Source organism: Ammospiza nelsoni, chromosome 1 (assembly GCF_027579445.1).
Source record: "Ammospiza nelsoni isolate bAmmNel1 chromosome 1, bAmmNel1.pri, whole genome shotgun sequence".
In the NCBI taxonomy this organism is placed as follows: domain Eukaryota; kingdom Metazoa; phylum Chordata; class Aves; order Passeriformes; family Passerellidae; genus Ammospiza; species Ammospiza nelsoni.
The window spans coordinates 106,093,001-106,117,129 of record NC_080633.1 but is presented as its reverse complement, the minus strand read 5'-3'; the positions used below and the strand labels follow the sequence as shown (position 1 = coordinate 106,117,129).

Genomic DNA, 24,129 nt, shown 5'->3' with positions numbered 1-24,129 from the left:
AAAATGCAGGTAGAGTTTTGTTCTTGTTCCTTCCCCTGGATGTACACTTGTGACTCAGAATGTAAAACGTTTGAAAACTGCTGAAATGGAAGATTTAACACAAAATGGAAGCGGGGTGGTTGTTAGTACTCTAAACTCCTCCTGGATTGCTACATTTTCTTTGCTGAAGATACACAGAAGATACACTGGAGTGTGGCTGCCTCATCCCCAGAGGTGTTCAAGGCCAGGTTGGATGGGGCCCTGGGCAACAGGATCTAGTAAATGGCATCCCTGCCCGTGGTCCCTTCCAACCCAAACCATTCTGTGGTAGACAGGTTCCCAAGAAGATGATGCTCCCCACAGAAAACAAAATAGACGTTAATTCACCTGCCAATACGTTGAATGAGGGTAACTCATCTTGACCTTCAGAGAAACAAGAAATGCAAATACAGTATTTTACGTCCTGAGTGTCTGTTATTTGAAGTGAATCTGTTCTGTCCCAGGCACCACACAAGTGCCTAAAGCACCTGTGAGCCCTTGACCCCTTGTCAAGGGGTTTGGTTTCCTTCCCCACACCTCCTGCTGGATGGCAGCACCTGCTTGTACTGTCTGAGGATTCACCTACCACTTGTGCTCCTTGGAACTGAGCCACGGGAGCTCCCCCAGCATAAAAAACCTTTTCTAAACAGATCTGGACTTGCTCTGAGCCATCCTCCAGCACCCATAAATCCTGCCAGGCCTGTTGGCCGACGTGCACTACAGTGCTGAAGACACAGCCCCAGCTTTTGGATCCAAGCTGGTCTGTATCCAACCAGCTCAGGATGGGAAGGAGTCCTGCTCAGATGGCCCTGTCACAGGCCACAGGGACACAGCAGGGCAAGCACTTCTGGTGTCCCCCACCCAAGGTTGCCCTGGGGCCTGCCTTTAAAAGATGCATTTAATAATGTTCAACCAATCTTTTACCATTTGACCGTCATCAGGTTTATATTTATACATCAGGCTGCACTCTTTGTCTCCTGATCTCAGCACTCCTGATGTGAGTTTGTGTAAGATTCAGGAAAACCAGTGTCTATCGATCCCCTCCTTTAGGAAAAAGGCACACGGCTGTTACTGCAGGAAGGAGCCTACACGGTCTCAGAGGAAAAAAGATGGAGACAGTGGTTCTTCACCTTGCAGAGGTCAGGATGGTTTTTCCTGCTGATACAAATCCCGTTTCTTCTCCTTCAGCACAGCACCCTCTAGTGCCTTTCCCAAATTTTGGAAATGCATGGTCTGTGACTGCCTGAGTCCTGATCAGCTAAGGGTTTCCCTAAAGGGAAGGATTCAGTGCAGCTTCAGACCCCAGAGCATTCCACTTCCATTGAGCTGGCACGAGTAAACGTGACTCTATGTATGTCACTTTTGGTACAAAGAGCAAAACATCCGACTGGAGTTATCCCACATGTAAATTCACAGGCAGGCAGCTGGGATCTGCTCTCCCTTGAATAGATTGGTCTGCAGGATCTCACCCTAGAATTGGACCAAAGCTTTTCTAGAAAGCTTCTTTCAGCAGGTCCAAGTAACATAAGATTCACCACTTTTGCTGGTCAATTTTAACAATTAAATCACTTTTTAGTAATGGTAAACTCCATCTTTATTCAAGATCCAGCATAATCCAGCAAAATCTCAGCATAACACCCTTTGAAGCTTCTCTGTGAAATGTAATCCTTGCTTCCCCAAACCTCCATGTCCCATCTAGGAGCCTACACTGAACAATAAAATCAACTTTTGCTCTTCTTCTCCATGACAAACTGAAAAGACAGAAATTTCTAAGTCTTTCAAGTTAAGGCTTACGTTCAAACCCTGGATTACTTTTATGGCCATTTTATATTTCATTCTTCTACTGTTTCAAACTGAAAATCACATTTGGGGGACAGCAAGGAAAAGATCCTTCTTGTTGAGGATATCAACTCTGGCAAAAGTATGGCCAGAACATGCCAACAACCAGGCAGGGGTATAAGCTGTGGAAGAAGCTCTGCAAAGAGCTGCACCTGTAAGCAGCAGAGGAGTGTTGGGAGCTAGGAGGGGTCTAAGGAAGGGATGCTTCTCTCTTGTCTCATTCTTTCCCTTGCATCTTAAAGCACTGGTTTGGTTTCTTTAAGCACATCTGAATATCAAGAGTTTTTGTAGAAGCAGTTGAGATTTGAGTCTCCATGTCTACTGGTTTTAATGTTTACAACTTGGGGTTTTATCACACTGAAGGCTCCTGGCTGTTGCCATCACGCCCATACTTCAGTGCTTATCTATCACTTGAGCCTAAAAAATATTGCTGGTTGATTACTCATCTCCTCTCCCCCCCATGAAGTTCTTGTGTTGGTAATTTTAGCTCCTACTTCACTCTTTCCTATAAACCAAACCTATTTCATCCACGAGAGCCTTTTTATTTTTTCTGCCTGCATTCCTCTGCCTTGTGCAATCAGAGCTTTTGGGCAGGCCCCTGGGGGTGCAAAAGCCCAGCTCAGCTCCCACAGAATCGCAGCGTCACAGAATGGGTCAGGCTGGGAGGGAGCACAGCAGGTCCAACCTCCAATCTCATCCAACCTCCCTTCTCAAGCAGGGTCATCCTGAAGCACATTGCACAGAACTGCATCCAGGTGGCTCTTGAGTATCTCCAGTGAGAGAGACTCCACAACTGTCTGTGAAATCTGTTCCAGCGCAGGGTCACCCACACTATAAAGACATTCTTCTTGTGTTCAGGTGGAATTTTCTGCGCACTAGCTGACACTAGTTGCCTCTTGCTCTATTGCTTGCCACCTCTGAGGAGAGCCTGGCTCCACCCTCCCTTTAGATATTTATACACATTGACGAGGTCCTCTCTTATCGAGGCTGAACGGGCACAGCTCTCAGCGTGTCATTGTGACAGAGATGCTCCTGTCCCTTCATTGTCTTTGTTGCCCTTCTCTAGACCCAGGAGCTCCAGGAGCTCCCTGTCTCTGTTGCTCTCGCTCCAGCCCTGCGCCTTCCACAGCGACGTTCCTTGCCCGCGGCACCAGCCCCGCCTGCCCCCCATTCTGGCGGTCGGGCCCGCTCCAGAGCCCAGCCCGGCCTGCTCTGCCCAGGGCTCGCAGGACTGACGGGATCCAGCTCGGCCCGCTCCCAGCCCAGCCCGCTGTGCCCAGGGCTCGCAGGACTGACGGGATCCAGCCCGGGCCCACTCTGCCCAGGGCTCGCAGGACTGACGGGATCAACCCGGCCCACTCTGCCCAAGGCTCGCAGGAGCAAGGGGATCAAGGCCGGGTCCGCTCCCAGCCCGGCCTGCTCTGCCCAGGGCTCGCAGGACTGACGGGATCCACCTCGGTCCGCTCCCAGCCCGGCCCGCTCTGCCCAGGGCTCGCAGCACTGACGGGACCCGGGCCGGGCCCACTCCCGCCGCCGGCCCCGCCCGTTCCGGCGGTGCGCGCGCACTGCTCCCGCCCCGCTTCCGCCGCCCGGCCGCGCTTGCAGCGTCATCCCGGGGGCTGGTTTGAATGAGACCCCGAGCGGGGCCGGGACCCGCCGCTGCCGCCGCCGCCCGCCCGCGCCCGCCCGCGCCGCGCCCCGCCGCCCTGCGCCCGCCCGCCCCGCCGTGCGCCCGGGCCGCGCCGCTCCGCCATGCCGCTCTTCTCAGGTGAGCGCGGCGCCCGCCCCTCCCGCCGGGCCCGGCTCGGGAGCGCTGCCCCGGCCCCGGCGGCGGCGGCGGGAGGCGCCTGGCCTCGCACGTGCGCGCCCATCCCGGCCGGGCCGGCGGCGGGAGCGCCCCGGGAGGCGCGGCCCGGGGTGTGAGGAGGGAGGGAGGGAGGGAGGGAGGGAGGGAAGGGAAGCGGGGAGGCAGCGCTGGCCTGGCCCTGCTGGCGGGAGGGCGGGTGTCAATCGCGGGCCGCCGTGCCTCGGCACTGCCCTGTCTCGGTTTGCTCTGGGCTCCTGCTAAAAGCGAAGTGGTGCTGTCCTTGTGGTGAGCCAGAGCGCGGCATCTCCGCCTTCCAGGTGTGTCTGCCTCCGCTCTTTGAAGTCCATTATATCCTACAGGCTCCGATGGGTTGGAAAAGCCCAAGTCCAACGTTTGGCCAGGCACCACCATGTCAAGCAGACCAGGGCACTGAATAGCACATCCAGCCCTCTCTTAAACACCGCCAGGCATGGTGACTCCACCGCCTCCCTGGGCAGAACATTCCAGTGTCTAATCACCCTTTCTGTGAAGAAATTCTTCCTAATGTCTAGCCTAAACCTAAAATTAAAGCTTTCTTAAATTGTACTTCATCCTGCTGGCTCTTCTTGCTGTGAGGAAAGGTTTCCGTGGAAGACTTCAAGAACAAGGCCGCCAGTGACACTTCTGGGACCAGTTACTGCCTTGATGATATCTCACAGATTTTGCCTGTTTGGGCCTTCAGCTTTTTAGGTAGTATGCAGCCTCAGTACATAGCTTGTCCACTGTTTTGACTGTGGTTAGCAAATTGGGATCCTTATGTCAGTGTAATGATTTTTCCTGAATTCATCCAAATCTCGTGGAGTCTCCCTCACTGGAGATACTCAGGAGTGGTTTGGGCACAGTCCTGTGGCATGTGCTCTGGGATGGCCCCCTCGAGCAGCGAGGTTGGATGAGATGAGCCTCTGTGTTCCCTTCCAACCTGACCTGTTCTGTGAAGTGTATGTGCTGTGTTTTCTCATCAGCAGGGAAAATACGTTCTTCCTCTTTCTTACTTAACATTGTTTTCAAATTAACGAGTTTCTCTTTTGTTTTGCATGAAGTCTTGGTTGCAGTCTCTGAAGAGAAGACAGTCATGATCTTCCATTCTTCCTCTTGAGTGCTGCATTGTCAAAACCAGCGACACTACAGATTAATAATTGCTAACTCTTCTGCATATTTAGCAGTGGAAGCATGACTGTTCAAAAATTCAAAACCCAAAAGTCTGTGCAGCTGACTTGTTCAGTGACTGAGTGGGTTGTCTTCCTGGAAAATGGGAAAAGCCTTGTGCTTCATAGGTCTTAAATATGCAAAATAATAAATGTGTTTTTAAAAAAAATCTGAACATTAGGCAAAATATAAGATACTTTCTATTAGAAATACTGAAAAGTTGGTCATTTGAGTTCCTTTGTAGACTAATTTAGTCCAACTCATTTAGACTTGCTTTTGATTATTCTGTAATATTACACATCACAAGCATTGCATACATCTGAAATCTGAACCTTATTGAAAGGGTTTTTAAAATTATGACTTCTAAGAGTTTTGTGTTTTGAAAAGGTATGGTTGCTGTAATATATTTAAGTAAAACCAAAGCAGAGGTAGAAGGATGTGGCTTTCCTACAGTCTGGTATTTCAGCCACTTACTGTGCATTGAAGATATTGGTGTGTGCTCTATTTTACAGGTTTTCAGTAAAATCTCAGCTTGCTAAGGAAGCCTTATGTACCTGTGTTAGTTCTTGGAAGTGGTCAAAGGTGTGTCACTGTTCTGTTCACTGTAGAGGCACACAGCTTATTCCAGGCATTTTCTGTCTGCTCTTGGTCATTACCACAGTGAAATTAACATTCCATTGTGCCATTCTGCCTCCTGTTTCTGCTAATGATCTTGTTTCCAGCGTCGAGGTTTATATTTTTTGTGACTAAATTTCACTTTGCTTCTTAATTCCCATCCTGCACCTCACTGGGGTCAATAGCCTTGCTTTTAAAGAGCGCTGTATTGTTTTCCTCTGGAGGAGGACGGAAGTGCTACGGATAACTGAGCTGGAATCGCACCTCTGAACTTCCCTCAGAAAGTTCAGTTGTTTGCAACAAGCAGTGCCAAGAGAATGGGAGAGTTAGTTCCAAACTGCTTTTCTGAAGACCTGCAGAAAGATTTCTCATGCTGTTAGACAAAGTTACTGTTTACAGGGTTTCTCTGTATTTTACTTTTCACTTGTTTTGTAGGATTTTTTTAGACCTGCTGGAGGTGGTATGTTCTGGTGGATGAGGTGCTGTATAGTAAAGGTGTTCCCTACCTTCATTATTGACAATTTTAAGAGCCGAAAACAGAATGTTTTGAGACTGTGTGAAGTCTTGGTAATCTTGGTAATTGCATTCTTGAGTATTAGGAAATAATCAAGTTTCAAAACATTTTGTTTGCAGTGAATGTAAAATGGGGAAAAGAGAAATTCGATGGCGTGGAGCTGAACACTGACGAACCTCCGATGGTCTTCAAAGCCCAGTTATTTGCACTGACTGGAGTTCAGCCAGCCAGACAGAAGGTTATGGTTAAAGGAGGAACTCTGAAGGTAGAAATCAGTTTTTTATATTATGTCTAACTTTGTTATGTGTTAACATGAACAATGATGGTGTTTCTGGGTGTTCCTCCAGAAGATGTTTTGTTGTATGTGTTAAACTGACTGCACTTTACTCATTTATACAAAATAGCTTGGTGGGACACTTTTTGTCACTTTTTTATGTTCAGACTCTGAATGCAAATTTCTTCTTTCTCACTTGTTTAAGAGAAGTTTCTTGGATGCTTCTCTACTGGGGAGTTACTGGTTTAATGAGACGTAGGCAGTTTTGCTGCAAAAAGTTGTTTACATTTAAGCAGTGTTGAACAATGCATGGGAAACCTAATTGAAAACACAGCTTGGCTGCTTTTTATTTTAGTCAGATGAGACTTGATAACATGTAAATAGTTAATATTGTGTAACCTTGGATGAAACACAATTGTATATTTAGAAATGTGATTAGTATTAATGGCAATACTTGCTACAAGTATCTTGCTACAAGATAACTAACTTGTCTTTTATTTTATTTCACAGGATGATGACTGGGGAAACCTAAAAATAAAGAATGTAAGTTCTGAGCAGTAAATGTTACTATTCCAATTTTTTATTTTGGCGTTTAAAGAAAGGCTTGAAAGTGCTGGCTGTTTCTGTTTGAATGGGCAGTGCTATCTCAAAAAGTTATACCTTGATGAAAAATAATTTTATAGATGTCATATGTAAGCATGCTTAGAAAGGTCTCACCATTGATTTACGAAAAAACTTCTTTTTTGGTTTTTTTTTTTTTTTTTTTGCATCAATTGGGAGCTCATACTATCTTTTCTGGAGTAGTTGAGTGCATATATTTATTTATTCCATACAAGAAATGTTCTGGATCAGAGCAGTGCTGTCTTACCTGTGATCATAAAAATAAGTGATGTTTTTTAGAGAGATCTGCTGAACCTGGGTACTGTCTGCAGACCCTTGTACTTGCACATCCCCAGCTTGGACAGATGTGTTGGTGATGCCAAAGTTACACCTCTGCTTATGTCCTTTTTTACCAACCTGAAATGTGCTCTTCTGTGTTTAATAGCTGCTGTTTTTAAAGAAAGCATTAGTAATGGTAATTCATACATTTGGCTAGTTCAAAAAGAAAACAAAGTGTTTGTGTTGCTTGCCTGTATAATATTGCATCAGCGATTCCCACTGATTTTTGTTGGGGGTTTTTTTGTGTCATTTTTGTTACTGTGCATCTCTTGTAACCTCTTGTAACAGCTTTACTCCAGGTCTTCACTGGGCGGATTGAATTAGGTAGCATTGCTCTTACCCTTGTAACTAGTTAGCAGCCTGTAGCTGCCTCTATTGTAGCAAAATTTTTCAGCAAAAAGTGCAGTACATAATATTCTTGTCTTTTTCTGCATGTGGTTTTGCTAATAGCTGCTTTTATTCATTTTAATAATGTTATATACAATTTCTAGGGATTTATTTACAATGTCAAAACAGTTTCTCTTCATTCTGTTGTTCATCCTTTTCCTTGTCACTGTATGTTTCAAGACTCCAGATAGTCATTTTCTCCTCCTTTGACAGATCTTATTGGGTAGATGTGCTCCTGTTGAATGCTGAAAGATTCCTTTTCATAATATGCTAGTCCAGCAAGCATGGAAACCTGATTGACTTTTTTTTTTACCCCTTAACTGTTAGTTCTCTTGTCTAAACTGATATGGTAGTTTAGGTTATTTTTCACTTTTCAACTAGTTTAACCCAGAACTTGCCAGGAAAGCTCACCAGATGTTTCAGTGGAAACATTTAGCATGGATAATTCTGGGGAGTTGTTCTCAGTAGGTACTTCCTAGATAAGAAGAATTGAGGTACACCCTAAAGTCACAGTAGTGCAGTATCGGTTCTGTTAAGCTAGGAGATAAATAAATAAATAAATAAACTGCGTTTATTTTTGGGGAAATAGCTGAAGTGTGTTAAGAGCTTGAGGGTTTGAGTGGAAATAAGTGTCCCTAGACATGGATTGCTGTTTCTGCTGTGTTTCCAGGGGATGACCTTGCTAATGATGGGTTCCGCCGACGCGCTTCCAGAAGAGCCGGTTGCTCGCCCCATCTTCGTGGAGGACATGACAGAGGAGCAGTTGGCCTCGGCTGTAAGCATGTTTCCAACTTCAGTTTCTTGTAAACCTTAGTAATGGCAAGTTCTTAAATACTTGCAGTTGCTTAAAAGTGGGTTTTGAAACTGTAGTGTCTGTTTAGCATCTTCACCAAGAATCATAAATTTACATTGATGACCTAACTGGGAGCAGTAAAAAGAAATCTGGGATTTAATTTAAAAATCATACAATTAGTGCTGTTTTTTCTTTGAGCATGCAGCTTAGTAGATTTTCTAAAAATAGCATTGTGATATTTTTAAAGATGAAATTGTATTGCCCTTACTGCATCAGTGTCCTGTATTTTGCCCAAAAAGGGCCTCTTAGATACGCAAAGTTATTTTCTGCATCTTTCATATCTGTGAGGAGAAACTAGGGCTTGTTTTAGGGTGGGGTGTATTTGGGGATTTGTTACTAGTATTAGGTCAACTTTGTGAAAAATGAAAATAAGTTTGACACATGTGTTTTGCTTTGTGGAAGTAAAGTCTGAAAGAGCATAAATAATCTGTTATTTTCTTAATGAAGAAACTCCTGAGTTGCCTTTTTTACAGCTTGAAAGGCTTAATTTTCTCACCAATCATTTGAACTGCAAGCTTTTTCCTTTTTCATATTTAACAGGCAAGATTGTTGTCAACTGTGCATGCAGAGTAGAAACACTTTGGTGCATGTCTGTATGAAAAAGGATCTGTAGTTCATGACTGGCTTTGTGTGCTTCAGGATTTAGTGCTTTCCAGGCCACCTGCAGGTGAAGGGTTTATGGATTTTGGAGTAACCCCATAGACAGACATTGAGATAACTGAGAGGCAAGCAAGGAGGTGATTTCACTATCAGATAGCATTTTGAAAAAGTTGGTCATATGGAAATTTTGTTACACATGAAGATTCAGTTGTTTGCAGTGCATGTGTTACTTCTGAGATATGCTGAATGAGTTCTCTCTTCCTAAAATAATCTATTTGTATTGGTATGCAGTATCACTTCAGTTTCAATAAAAGTATGTGTTTTTCCCTGACAAATACCTAAGTATTCAGGATTACAGAAAAAGAAAGAAAAATTCTATTAGGTGGTGATTTATAGTTATTTCTGAAGCTGGCTAGCTTACTATTAGTTGGCCTTTACATTGGTCAAAACTTCAGAAATTCACAAGTTGTCTGAAAAGATCAAGTTAATGATCTGTTGCAGATTTCTGGAGAGAAGTTTAAACAATGCTTTTGTTTCCAACTATGAACTCCATCATTTTCAGAGTTTTACTGAAAACTGATTTTAATTAAAACATCAGTGTTATGTACAAATGTATTCATGTGGAAATTTCACGGAAATAGAATTTTAAGGTCAAAACTTGAATGGGATTATAGTTGAACTTTCTGAATAATTGCGCACTTGAAGAATATATTCATTAAACTAAACATGCACAGAAAAACCCCCAAAGCATTCCTGAATGTTCCCTAAAAGTATCAAATAGTGTAATGATAAATATAATCATAAAGTGGATCTGGAAAGCCTCATAACATTTGATGGAATATTCCCAGTTTTATGCATAATTCATGTTGATGTCACATTATAGTGTTTGTACAAAAATGGTTGCCACTTCTCTCTGACTTTGAAGCACCCTTGTGAATTTTTTTGGTAGATGGAATTGCCCTGTGGATTGACAAACCTTGGCAACACTTGCTACATGAATGCTACGGTTCAGTGTATCCGATCCGTGCCAGAAGTGAAAGAGGCCCTTAAAAGGTAGGACAAAAGTACTGTGACTAAAATGTTTCCTTTAGCTTATGAAGATATTTTGCAGAATGGTCATCTTAATACTGGTATGGATTATCATGACAATCTATTACTCTTTAGGTCTATTCGAGATTAACAGAATGATCAATTAAAGTTTATCCTATGGCTGTGTTAGTCTGTACTGTAATAAAAAAGTTAAGACTTTGTGTTTCTTGGAACTGGCTTTTAATAGTGAGAATGTGTTTTGCTTAGCTAGAAAGTAGTTCCTGTCAAGACCAGTGTAAAATTCTAAAATAAGCTACTGAACTCTTAACCCTGTTTTTTTGCTGTTAGTTTTTATGGTCCTGTTCTGCATAAAAGAATCATATGGGAGTCCTGTTCCTTTGAGGAATATTTCCTGCAGTGGTTTCATTGCACAGTATTTTCAGCTGTGAAATTCTGAGATTTGCTACTTGGAGGTACTGCAGGAAGTTCTAAGACATGTCTTCATGGAATTTTGTTTTTGCTAATTTGTTCTGAATGTAGGATAACTTTTCTGATTTTTGTTTGTTTTTGTTATTCTAGACTGAAATGTGAAAATGGCTAGTGGTTTTTTGTGGTTGGTTGATTTTTTTTTTTGTAAGAAATATACAAGAAACTTGAAAGTCATGAATGTTGAAGGAAAAAAGAATACCTGCCAATGTGGCCTGAATATGTCCTCCAGATGAATTGTAATGAGAAAACAATGAGTATTTATAAAAAAGTGAGAATTAGGTAGAGCATTATTGCCATCTTAGGGCTAATTTAATTCCTTTTCCCCTGCTTTCTTGATTCCCAGCTGGATGTTCTGTATTACTGTAATCACTTGTTATTTAAGTAGTTATAAACAGTTTTTCATTCTGTTAGCAGGTGAACCTTTATTATTAAGCACTGAGAATTACTCGTGAAGTACAGAAGTTTGGTTTCAGGGTTTTTATTAGCTGTCAGTGTTATCATTTTTGGAAAGTCTTTATTTCCATGTGAAGGACTCTTGAGTTATGACACTGAATCTGAATATTGGACAAATTTACCATAGCAAAAAGCAAAATGTAGCCCGCGAAACTGGCAGACTGCAATACAAGATGTGGCCGTATTGTCTGTGGGAAGTCAGATTCACACTCTGGTTCAAGCTCTGCTTTTCTCTGGAGATTTAGCCTTTTTTTGGTCTTCCTTGCTTGATGACAGCGTGGCAGGCTATAGGGTGCATAGCAGTGGGAAGGTGTGACAGGACTCACTTGGGAAAGCTGTTACAGCTTCTTTCCTGAGGCTTGCTCTGCTGATCTCCCCAAGGAACTCCTCCCTGTTCTGTAGCATGCCCGGGGAAAGTTTCCTGCTTGTCATCTAGCAATGGTCAGAATTTCAAAAGTCCAGTCTGAGATTAGAGAATGTGTGAGTCCCGCCTTTTGCTTGAAGGCTTTGGGGAGTCCATCTGTTCCTCATCCAGCTGCTAAATTAGGAATTTAAAGAAGAGTGGTAGGTTCTTGTCATACAGGTGGACTCCCATTCCTTTTCAGTCTAGGAAATACTTCCCCAAGAAAACATCTCACTTCTCACTGTTTTGCTTCTGCTGTGGAGGGAGGAAGCAAGCTTGCCCTCCATCTCTGTGCATTTTATCTGACATCTATCCCTGCAGGTGTTTTTTTTTCACATGTATCTGAAGAAGCCATGGCAAATGTTTCAGAAATGGGGTAGCTTTTGTTCAGACTTTCTCAGTTTCTTTAAAAATAAAACAAGTCTTCGAGGCAAAAGGATTAGAGAAGCAGCAGTGATGTAGCCAGACTTGTTGGTCTGCCTTTACTTACTGTCTGAAAGATGCCAGTTTTCCTTTGCTTCCATGCTTGCAAAATAGCTGAAACGTTGAGGTAAATGTGAGTGAATCTTACTTTTGGTTACTTCTGGCTTGGTGATAGATTTCCTTTAAATGAGTCCAGTTGCTGCCTGCTTCAAAAACCTGACTGTCCTTCCTGTTTGTGTTTAATTGCATGCAAATTATTTTTCTTCCCTTTTAGGTATGGTGGTGCCTTAAGAGCTTCAGGAGAAATGGCCTCTGCTCAATACATTACTGCAGGTTGGTGTTTAGAATAGAAAACAGGGGTTTAGGCAAGTGTGTGATCTCCTGCTAACTGCAGATGAAATTTGCAGCTAAAACTCTGTGTATTGTTCTTTAGTGCATATGCCTTAGGAATGTCAGATCTGCTGGCACTGGAGGATTCATTTTGTCTTTAAAGGCTATTCTGCCCCTGCCTGCAAGGTGTTTATCTCTGCACATTGTCAGGCTGCAGGCTAAGGGTAAGATACTTCAGAGTGATCTAGGCTTAGATAGAAACAACTTGTATCTCTAAATTGTTTTACACGTAGGCATGAAGTAATTGGAACTTCCTAAAGCAGATTCCATCCATCCATCCATCCATCTATTGGTTTGACCCCTTTGTGCAGAAATACTTTAGTTCTTTGTTTCACATAGTGGTAGGCTAACACCATACTCCTGGGATATGTATGTCACTGGTGGTTTTTAATATGATTTATTGCCTGAGGATTATTGTTGCAATGGAAACTGATGCTTTATCAATGGTCTTAGCCTTTGCCCTAAAGAGCCAGATTTCATAGCTGGAGTGGAAAGGAGAGTCTTCAAAACAGAAGTTACTCTTTGTTGTGGTGGTGTGGGTGCTCACACTGTGGGAGCTCACGGTGGCCCTGTGTCTTCAAGCTCTAACTAGAGTCCTAGTTAGACCCCATACACTTGAACAAGGGTACTACTTGTCCACTTTTTCTTTTTTTACTCTATTTCATTGCCCCACTAAGATGCTGGGCCAGGACACTGGGATTTCTACCAGTCCATTTAAGGAAAAACAAAACAATATAAGGAAGGAAAGGTCCAGTTTGTGGGTATGCCTGCTGATCGAATTTTGGGGTGGTAAGTTCAATGGTTACTCTATACAGCCATGCCTGCCCCTCCCCTTTTCACTGCCTTTTACTTCGTGTCCCTTGTTTTCTTTTTAAGGTGACAGCTCTGCTTCTTAGGAATTTTAATAGTTTAAGTAATTTGTAGTTAATTCTTGGGTGCTGAGCTGTTCAGGAACTCCTGCATGACACTTATGGCATTTTTTTTTAAATTGCTGTGTCATATCAGTTGCACCTCTTATCAAGGTCAGTGAAGACATTTCTGAAAGAGGAAGCAACTGACCTTGGTTCCCTGTAATCTTGCCTATGTTCACTTACTGGAGAGAACAATTCATTAGTCTCTTCACTTGTAAATTAGTGACCATGCAGATTGTTGCCTACCTCACAGGGTTGTTGTGAGGATTAACAGGTACCTTTGGAGTGATCTGTGGATTTAAAATGCTGTAACTTGGGTAGATAAAACGTATGCTAGAGAATGGAACAAAAAAGAAAGCCATGTGTGTTGTCATGCAGTCAGTATCATTCATTGGATTGCACATAGTTATGAGCTCTCTGCACATATGCATACACATACTTGTCTTCCTGGGTCTTAAGCATGGGTGTTTCCTAGATATTTTATTAAAGTTTTTTTGCCTTGTAGCTGGTGAAACTTAAGTTGCTCTAGAGGATAGATTGTGAATGCCTCCTGGTTTCTCTTGTGAAAGCATTGTTCCTCAGATGTGTTCCAAACAAAATCTTAATTGCTCCAATTTTTTTTTCCCCCCTGTTAGTGGCCAGGAAAGACAAGGCAATATAAGCCAAATTCTCAGAATTGCCATCTTTATGCTTTCAAAGTTGTGTTCAGAAAGGAGATCATAGGTGCACCTGTTATGCCACCTGGAAAATTTGGTCCTGCTTTGGAAAGATCAAATTGGACGCTGTTAAATGATCAGTCTTTAAATGTTGTTGCTGTTTTACTGTTCTTTTTACACTTCCTGCCATGTTTGAATTGTTTTTTCGCTTCTCAAAGCATTCACTTTTTCTTCAAGCTCTTAGAGACTTGTTTGATTCCATGGATAAAACCTCCTCCAGTATCCCACCTATCATTCTCCTGCAGTTTTTACATATGGCCTTCCCACAGTTTGCAGAGAAAGGTGATCAAGGCCAGTACCTTCAACAGGTAAAGACCAATTATTAGCTTATTGTTTAAAATTCTGTAGTATGTTGGAAGTTGAGAACAAGAACATTTTAAGACTTTCCTTCTCCTGTGAAAATAATGACTCCCAGTAAAGTGGGGTGGTTTTTCTGTAGAAAAGTTGTATAGAAGTTGAATGTAGTATCAAGTGCTAGTTTTGAGAATGCATGATGGAACTGGGAGAAATTCTTAGTTAAGGAATCCTCATCCTTTATAATTGATGGGTTTAATGTTACTAAATCATAATGCTTGTAGTCAGATTTAATCCTGTGCTCCCTTCCTAGGATGCCAATGAGTGCTGGGTGCAGATGATGAGGGTACTACAGCAGAAGCTGGAAGGCATAGAAGGTGATACAATTATGGAGGTAATTGTAGTCTTACTCTAACCAGAATAAGGATTTATAGTATTTCACGTATGTTTTGTTAAGTATTATCTGTTTGTGAGTTCTTTAACATGTGTCTGGAATTGTGAAGTTGCTTTCTCATGTTTCTGATCAGCATAATGCTACTGTGGTCCTGTCAGTGATGCTGTGGAGTGTGCTAAAGGAGACCCTTCCCTTTGGGCTGTGTAAGGCAGTGTTGCACCACGCTGGTGGTGACACCCTCTCATGTATGTGGTAGTTGGCCCTGATAACCTGTGAATTCAGCACAAAGAACTTTTTTTCTGAAAAAAGTGTGCTGCAGTTTTAACTTGAATGGTTAATCTGATACAAGAAATTGCTGAAAGTTTTTCCCAAGATTTTACTTTCTCTTTTCTCTGTAAACTGTTTTCTGGAGACTCTTGGCAGGGCCTTGAAAAACTATCCTGAAACTTGAGATAGATTTAAGCTGGAGGGCTAGGGATTTATGTTTTTTTTTTTTTTTTTTCTTGCTTGTTGATGGGCTTCAGGTTGGATTTAACAGCATGTTATAAGCATATTTGTTTTGAAACTTCTATGCTGTGTAAGATTGACTGACTAGAAGAAAATGCACCTATAGAAAAATGAAGGAATGAGCTTTAAAGAATTTAAATAAATGGGGTAATTTTGTCTGTAGAGAAGACTGTATTTACATTCTGTTTAAAGTTACATCATAGGAGATTTTGTTTTACAGACAGACTCTGGAGCTACAGCAGCATCCTCTAAAAAGAAGAGTTTAATTGATCAATTCTTCAGCATTGAATTTGAAACAGCGTATCCTAAAGACTAAGGCAAGACATAAACAATGATGATTTCACACTTTAGCAGTTGAGTTCAGGGAGGATGAAAAGCATTGTTCAGAATACTATGGAAAATGAAGGTGTAGGTTGGGGAATGGGTCATGATGTCATTCAAGAGTACACAGAACTTTAAGATTGGATGTGCTTTGAGAGAGAGGATGATGTGGGGAGAAGGAATGGTAATGAAAATCTACAGATTAAAAAACCCTTGCTGAATTTCAATAGCACATTTCCTCCCCAGAGAAGATTGGTCCTTACCAGCTTAAAGGATGCTCACATGCTTTATCCAGCTAAAAGTAATTGTTGTCCTAAATAGGCTTTTTTGGCTTGTAAGAGTGTGTTGCTGACATACCTGGTGTACTAAAGATGCACAAAAGGTAGCTTGATTGATTTCTTAAGAAATAAATTAGGTGCCCACAGTTGTATGAGTAAGAAACAAATGCAGCTGACAACTTTCTAGTGGGTTCTTTATAGCAAGAAAAAGAGGATTTGACCACATGGGGCACACATCTCATGGCAAGCAGTACTCTTTTCCCATTTCTCCACCCCAAAATCATGGCTGTCATCAAACTGAGCACCACTTTCAGAAAGAATTATACACTGTGCATTTTGCTTGTCTGAAATAAGGGAACATCTCCATAGATGAGGTACTGTATCTCATGGTTTGGTAGTAATGAGGAATAAAAGTATTTTTTTAGGTTAGAATCATGCATCTCTCTCCCTCTTCTGCGATGTTTGTTGTCCTTAAAATAGCTGGGAGTCTTGGAATGTGTAGCTAAGAGGAATGATACATAGGCCAGTATCAGCAAGAAGACTTGTTAGAAGAGTTGCAGGCTTTCAAAGTGTGATTACAGCAGCATTTGTAGAGTAGCTGCAGTCAGAAAAATACCTGGTTGGAAGGAGATGGATGAGAGAAAAGCATTGGGCTAGAACTATGAAAAGAGGAGAGGACAGACAGAACAATTAAAAGGAATGTGTAGAAAATAATGAAGGAATTAATTTCATTTCAGTGAAGGGGACAGATACAAGGCAGAGAAAGGAGGCTCTGCATGTTGAAAGAAGCAGGAAGTCTGACCAGCAGCAGCAGTAGAAGAACTTTATTAATCATAAGCAACAATGGAGTGCAGTGTTGCAGGAGGGCTTTGTAACTGTGTGTTGGCAGCCAGTTAATTTGTTCTGTGTCCTGGGGTTGGGTGGTGATGGGGGAGAAGGAAGAAAAAGCAGGCCTCAGGTTGAATGGTGATCAAAGACTTATTTTCCTTTTTTTTTTTGGTATGCTGTCTGCCCCTGCTGCCCCTTGTCATTGGCCACGAAGGAACAGATTGGTCTGAAGGAAGGGCTCCTTCAAATCTTTTTTGTACTATGAGAAGTAAAAGTACTGTCTCCACAAGCACAGAATTACCTAAATTGCTGTGTGCTTGGCATGTTCTTTTCACTAGAGCAGTAGTTCAGCTCTTGGTGCATGATGGTTTTCCTTAATTTTGTGAAGCATGAAATGTACAGAAGCCGAAGAAGAAGAAGTAACTAAAGGAAAGGAGAATCTCCTTCAGCTTAGCTGCTTTATCAATCAAGAAGTGAAATACCTGTTTACAGGACTAAAATTGGTAAGCTATTGCAACTTTTATTAAATTGAAATTCTAAATGGCCTGTGTATTTCTCAGTTGAAATTCTAAGTTACCTAAATGCACTTAGTTCTGAGTGCATTTAATCTGTGACTTGGAATTGATGTCTGCTGTCCAAACATTATGAAGTTTCAGGAATCTTTTTGGTGTTCATTGGGAAGATGGCTGTGAAAAGGAATTGCATGTTAATGTCAAACAGACTTCAGCAGAGCATTATCTTGACCCTGACATGGTGTTCCCCATGCAGGTAACCAAGTGCAAGGCAGTTTCCTCTTTGTTTCTTCAGCTGGGTTTCACTCCAGACTGAGCAGTATCATGATTTATGCAGCAGTCAGTTCTCAGAAGGTCCAAAAGTCAACTTGGAAGTGGGCTGGCATTTTGATTCCTAATTAAAACCCCACCAGATGATGTAACAACTAAATTTGATATGGCAGATTTTAAAGGGGGTGTAATTTTCCACCAGACAACATCATTCTCAAACTTAAAGTAGAACTCCTTAAGGTTGTCTGTGATTTTTAGGTGTGTATGTATTTTGAAATTGTAAGGGCTTTTTGGGGAGTCTGAAGTAGAAAGGAGAGGAGCTACTGCAAAACCTTTGTAGTAACTGTGTAAGACTAGGGCAGTGATCTGGTTTGTACAGGACTAAAACCAAGTTGTATGATTCTCAGATAATCTTTGTGTATCTTATTTTTTTCTTTTTCCTAACAGAATTTAGAAGGAAAAGTAGGATAAAATAGCTAATGCTCACAAATGAAAAAAAACACTATAAAGAAAGAAACTTCACTTTCAGGCCAAAAAAAATCTACAACTTATGCTAGATTGCCTGGAGCAAGAGAATTGCAGCACTAAGAACCAAGCTAGTCTTTCCCAGAATTTTGTTAGGAGACACCAGCTGTCAATTTAGATGCAGCTCTGGCTACTTGAGACTGAGAGCTGAGAAATGTGCAAATATTCTTCTCACATGAAACTTCAGATTTTCTTCAGTTGTGTTCCAAGCATATGATACATTTGTAACCAAGTCCAGATACAATTCATAATAAAATCCAATTGTGAGTTCTACTCCTGTGGAGCAAAATTTTCTGCAGAGAAAAACTCAGTGTTGTCAGGGCTCAGGAGTGAGCCTGGAGCTGAAGGAATGAATGGGCATAGTCCTTTCTGCCAAGGAATTTCAAAATCTTATGTGTTGTAATGGCTGACAGCAGCACAAGAGACTGGCAGAACAAGATTTAGTTTATGGTTTGTTTAACCCTGTTGTGCTTTTCTCTAAGCTGTGTTTTCTGATGAACATGTGTTACTTCTTTCTCTTGCAACAGCGTCTTCAGGAGGAAATCACCAAACTCTCTCCAACACTGCAGAGAAATGCACTCTATATCAAATCTGTGAGTGGTACTTTCCTTGCTATGTACAATTCTTTTCATTGTCAGTTTTCTGTTCCAAACCACAAAGTTATTGCTGCAACACCATGTGATTTATGTTTATAAAGCATCTGAGTATCCGCTACCAAGAAATTTAAGACAAAGCTTCAGAAAAGGAGACCTTATTTTATTCCTGTGGGTTTGTGTACAAATACATTCCCAGAATAGACAGTAATTTAGGATGACCAGTGTTGATTTGATCTGTGAATATTTAAAGTAATAGCTTTTTCTAATTGTTTTTTTTTTGTTGTAGTCCAAAATTAGTCGCTTGCCAGCATACCTGACTATTCAGATGGTTAGATTTTTTTACAAAGAGAAAGAATCTGTGAATGCAAAAGTTCTTAAGGTAAGTTTTTTGCATATTGAAATTCAATTCCTCTGTATGTTTTCTGTGAGTTTTTATTAAAGGTAGACAATGAGGACTTGAAGACTACTTTCTTAATTGTTCACCTTTAAATTGCATTAAAAAACATTAGAGTGCAGTTTCATTGCTCAAGTGCCAAGTAGTTTTGTTCCCAGTTGTGATGGTGTGTGGCAAACTACACTACCTAAAATAGACCGAGGAAGGAGGTGAGGGGCAAAAGTGAATTTGTCCCAGTACTGCTAATATTACATCATGACAAAAACCAAGATGTTTTTTGGTTTTTTCTCACCAGTGGTTCTGAGAAGAATGTTTAACTAAGGAGGGGGCCATGCTCTCAAGCTCTGAACCGTGTTCTAATGTTGATGGGAGATGTTTATGCTGTCAGACATTTCCTGTATTAGTTATTTTAATTGTCTGGCTTTCTGATGGACAAATGCAGGAACCAGCTGCCAACAGCTGAATGTTCTGTTTTGCTTTCTGTTGGCCATGGCTGACAAACCTCCCAGGCTGCCCAGGAGCATCATGATAGGTGCTCCTTCCTTACAAGAGGAGGAAATGAAATAAGGATTGAAGGTACATGTTAACTATTTCAGGAGGTAGTTTGGACAGCACAAAATAACATTTTTGCCTGGGTACAGTCATTCTACATGCTTGCCTCTTTTTTCTTTTCCCTTAGGCCTGCATAGGTATTTCCATAGTGTGAAAGTATGACAGCTAGCAATAAAGAATCTGAATTATTGTTAGTCTATGCTGAATGGAATAATTTATAGTGGCTTGTTTGTACTGAATTCGACATTTTTCAGTGAAAGCATTGTAGCTCTTTTGGTAAATACTGAAAGAAGCCCAGTAGGTCAAGTTGCCATCAATTTGAAGAGGGTTGCATTTAATTTGATTGTGTTGTCTTCCCATGGGAGAATGCTTTAACGTGGAGTACCAAATCCTGCTAATAAACCTTTGTCTTTTACTTCCTAGGATGTCAAATTTCCTCTTATGTTGGATGTGTATGAGCTGTGTACTCCAGACCTGCAGGAAAAAATGGTTTCTTATCGATCAAAATTCAAAGATCTAGAAGACAAAAAAGTGAATCAACAGCCAAAGAACGTAAGTCTCCTGACGCTTTCACTAATTCATACCTCTGAAACTGGGGTACTAATAAGGACTAGAGAAAACTTGATGTCCCTAAATATATTATTTTCTTACATAGCAAACTCCTTGGTATTGAGCTTGAGATCTTTTTATCTTGTATTTTCATGAAAATGGTGTGTTTGCTTGATGAGAAATGTTAAATGCTGTAATCAGACAGCATGTATTAAATACATTACAATGTAGTGCTTCTGTTTATCAGTGCTGTGCCTAAAAGTTTGCTCTAAGTTACACAGAATTATTCTCTTCAAATATTACTGTTGGGTGGCTGCTCCCTGCTTCAGTGGGGTGTAGGAAGCTGTTCCCTGCTCAGCAGCTGGAAAGGGTTGTACAAGGCACTGTCATGTGCCTGACTGGTAAAAATTAGAGTATGTGTACTAGTGAGCTTAAAGTCAGCACTGTAAAAACTTGGAAAATGGTCTCATGTCTTATCCTGTCTACATAATTCTGACTTCCCTGTCTTTATTGAAGACAAAAGTAAATGAGCTAAAACTGTCATGTTTTAGGCATTTTTAAAAGTTTGCTGGTATTTTTCCTGGCCTAACTCATGGCAAATTCTTTTAAGCATTTGGATAAGGCTTGCATCCCCTCTTACACAGATGGGAGCAAGGAAAGAGTGCTATTTTTGAACAGAATGTATTGGCACTGAGAGTCTGTCTCTGCTATTTTCTTATTGTCACTTCTGCTGCTAGCAAGCCCCCACCAAGGAATAAATCTGCAATTGCAGAACTGTTTCATAAACAAACCCATATATCTCGTGGGTGAGCACTGCAGGCAGTATGTGCTAAAATATATTTGCTTTAAAACTGATCTTCTTCAGATAAGAGTTCTGTATGTCCACCTATAAAATACAATAATGAATTTCTTTCAATTTGAACAAAAATGTTTAGACTTAGAAATATACTTAAATTAATGGAGACTTGGGATTTGATGTGATTGTGCTAGAGCTTTTATTAAACTGCTCCACATTAATTCAACTTACTCTCTTTTTTAGTCTAGTAAAAGTGATGGTGCACAGAAAGAAGTTAAATATGAACCATTTTCTTTTCCTGATGGTGAGTACAGGGAAGCAAATCGACTTTAAAGTAACTTCCTATTTACTTGTGCTTAAGTGTACCTGATGGTAGCACTATTTTGAGAACTCTGTCTCTTTAATGCTTTTGAAAATTAATCTTCAAAGACTGACAGGAATGGAAAGATTAGGTAAACCAAAACATTGAGATAGTGAAAGGCATAATTGCCATCCATCTGACAAGCTGGTGATAATAGAAGACAGGCACATCAAAAGACATTTGCATGTAATGTGCATGCTGACTGGTCAGTGTGTGGTGGAAGGCTGAAATCCAAACAAAAACTTAAACTGGACTTCTAAAAGTGCTGTGGTGGTGCTGGTGTTGCCTCAGTTTTGGAGAGGCTTGGAGCCTGGAGGCCCTAAGCACTCAGCCTGTGCATTAATTACATCAGTAATACTTTGGGGTACATATTTATTTCATAAGAATGCACAACATCTTCAGTTTCCTGAGACTCTGCTGGCTGAGAGCTGCTGCTTTAGTTCACAGTGGTTTTGTACTGTGCTGTAGCTGGGCTTTGGCACACACACCTGTGGTGCTGTGGCCTGGCTGATGCATCAAGCAGGACTCAAGGTTACTTTTTCTCTCCCCTTCAGATATTGGCTCTAACAATTGCGGCTATTATGACCTGCAAGCAGTGCTAACTCATCAAGGCAGATCAAGTTCCTCTGGGCATTATGTGTCTTGGGTTAAAAGGAAACAAGGTAAAAAAATAATAAACAAATTGCAGCCCTGTTAACCATCTGCACAGCTCCTTTCAGCAAAGGGGCTATTAAGCAAGCTTAGATTTTATGCACCTAAGTTACAAATGATGCTCTTGTTCTCCTTGCAGATGAATGGATTAAATTTGATGATGACAAAGTCAGCATTGTTACACCTGAAGACATTTTGAGGTTATCTGGGGGTGGGGACTGGCATATAGCTTATGTGCTACTCTACGGGCCTCGCAGGATTGAAGTCGTCGAAGAAGCAGCTGAACAATAGTCTTCCGTTCTAGCCCTTCTGCCTAGGTGTGAAATAAATGTTGATTACTGATCACTTCTTTAACCCCAGAGCTTTAGCAAGTGGATAAATAATTTGTTCAAACCTTCTCATGTGCAGAGGGATATTGGTTTAAAACTGATCCATGTACCAATTAGTCACTATGGGACTGGACTGCCCACTGTGGTGGTGACAATACTTAAAATAGCTTTAATGTCTTGCAGAAGATAATTTTTTTTAATGAGCCTCTCCTCCTCCTTCTTCTCTAATGTCATCAAGTATTTATTACACACCTACTCTCACATTTGTTACTCTTGCATGGTTTATACCACAGTTCAGTAGCTGTCCATCCTTTGCCTTACCTGGCAGTTCTGTTAGGAAGGTAGAAGAGAAACTGTTGCCTTGTTGTGTAACTCAGTGCTGCTGCCCGTAGCCAACAGCTGTGGCTACAATCAAGTATTTGTCCAGCCTGACCTGCTGATTCAGTCTGTTCTGTTGCTGGCATCTCATGATTTCAAAATAAATTGTGATCAACAATGCGTCTCCATTAAAAACAGCTCCTGTCCTGGTACTGTAGTCAGTATGTGTTTATTTTCACTTCTTGGGCCACCACTGATGGATGTCTCAAAGCAGTCATGGAATAAAGTCACTTTTTTTTTAAGCTGTAGGGATGTGTCTCCTGTCCTGTTACTCATTATTCAGTAGCTAAGTCCAGTGTGGTGGCTGCAAAACTGGGCTTTGCTTATTTACAGGACCTTCTGCAGTAATGGGATGTGTGTGACTGCTGTAAAAAAAGCCTTTCAGCACTACAGCCTAAAAAGCACTTCAGTCTTTCAGGCTACAGGCTAAAAAGCACTAGCAGGGTCATCATGTACAGGTTCCCAGTGTTGATGTGTCCCAGTGCCTTTTGAAGAGCTGGTCCATATTCATATGAAATACTTTCACTTCTCTTGGCAGGGTGGTGAGTTTGCCTGTGCCTCACTTGATCAGAAAGGGTCTTTTACCCTTCCCTGGGGACATGGGCATCAGCTGTGGCCACCACACTCAGCTCTTCTGCCTTGCAATTGTTACTCCAGTGCCACTGTCCCTGCACAGCTTCACCTGGGAGCACACCAAAAGCCTGGGGCCCTATTTTAAGTGGATGCTTCAAGGCAAGCATCCACTTAAAATAGAGCCCGTTAAAGAAGCCCCCAAGGCAGTACTGGCTCTGTTCCTGCAGGCCCCACAGAAACACCTCCAGGGTTAAGTTCTTGTTCTGCATCCTGTTGCAGGGAAAGGCAGGATGGTGTTGGTGCCTGGTTACTGCTTTATGGAACTACATCCTCCCACTGTCATCCTCAGTTTGCCCAGCACTGAAGTTGTCAGTCACGCCTGCACAGCTCCTCTCACAATATGCTCACGTCCCTTTATCAGTTGAAACTGTTGAAGTTCATGCCTTCTACCAGCCCCTATGTGCAGCAGGAGCTGCAGACCTGGGCTGTTATTTCCAATAATTTTCTGTATCTCTGCCCTACCAACCTTCACTGAAGCACCCTAATCAAATTCCTGATCACATTTAAGTCTGAAGTGGGGCAGCAGGTACAAAACTCTTAACGATGGCTCTGCAGGCAGGAACTGTCCCGTTTCTGTTTCAGTGACAGAAACACTACACAAACTAGCCACAGACCAAGTTGTAGCCAGCTGCCACTTAACACCACAAAAATCTCACAATTTGAGGGAAAATAGCTTGTACTCAGACAATCATGGCCTTAAAATGAAACCTTCACAATTACCTGTGATAAAAAAAGTCTTTGTTTACCAGTACTCAGGGGTGTTCCTACACAGCCAAAGAATGAGAAGCTAGAAGTAATCACTAACAAAAACCAGCATGGAAATCCCATGATCATTGACTGAACCAGTGCTTCAGTGGGAGAGCAGGACAGCACTTCTTCCCTGCAAGGCAGTGCTGTGCCTTGGAGTGCCATCACAACTCTCTCATTTTACCTCTTTTGACAGTCCCCAGCTCCCATGACCCCAAAGAGTGACTCCAAAGTCCTTCACACACAGTCCTTCCCTGCTGTGAGGAACGAGCTTGCCAATTCTCTGTCTAGCGGGAGCAATGTGAATTCTGCTGGTACCAAACTCCCACAGCCTGCCCCAAAAGCTGCCAGGACTCTCCATCCTCCCTT

General features: G+C 41.8%; 1 protein-coding gene across 3 annotated transcripts; it reads left to right on the top strand.

Moving 5' to 3' along the window:
- The first annotated feature begins 3,551 nt into the window (after window positions 1–3,551).
- On the top strand, window positions 3,552–22,532 carry USP14 (ubiquitin specific peptidase 14). Of its 3 annotated transcripts, none has more exons than XM_059468941.1 (16): window positions 3,552–3,625; window positions 6,098–6,243; window positions 6,763–6,795; window positions 8,249–8,353; window positions 9,981–10,084; window positions 12,103–12,161; window positions 14,023–14,153; window positions 14,453–14,533; window positions 15,261–15,340; window positions 16,856–16,970; window positions 18,302–18,367; window positions 18,657–18,749; window positions 19,740–19,868; window positions 20,905–20,965; window positions 21,577–21,684; window positions 21,813–22,532. In XM_059468941.1, the coding sequence occupies exons 1-16, from the start codon at window positions 3,610–3,612 to the stop codon at window positions 21,962–21,964; spliced, it is 1,479 nt and encodes a 492-aa protein (XP_059324924.1). In that variant the 5' UTR covers window positions 3,552–3,609; the 3' UTR covers window positions 21,965–22,532. The 3 variants fall into 3 exon arrangements, with proteins under 3 accessions (XP_059324924.1, XP_059324933.1, XP_059324940.1); XM_059468950.1 differs by lacking the exon at window positions 3,552–3,625 and adding an exon at window positions 4,352–4,393; XM_059468957.1 differs by lacking the exon at window positions 3,552–3,625 and adding an exon at window positions 5,410–5,431.
- The last annotated feature ends 1,597 nt before the right edge of the window (window positions 22,533–24,129 follow it).

Excerpts from the sequence above, each read along its gene's own strand:
- USP14 (XM_059468941.1), top strand. Across the intron at positions 6,796-8,248 it reads GAAACCTAAAAATAAAGAAT|GGGATGACCTTGCTAATGAT; the intron begins GTAAGTTCTGAG and ends CTGTGTTTCCAG. Across the intron at positions 10,085-12,102 it reads GTGAAAGAGGCCCTTAAAAG|GTATGGTGGTGCCTTAAGAG; the intron begins GTAGGACAAAAG and ends CTTCCCTTTTAG.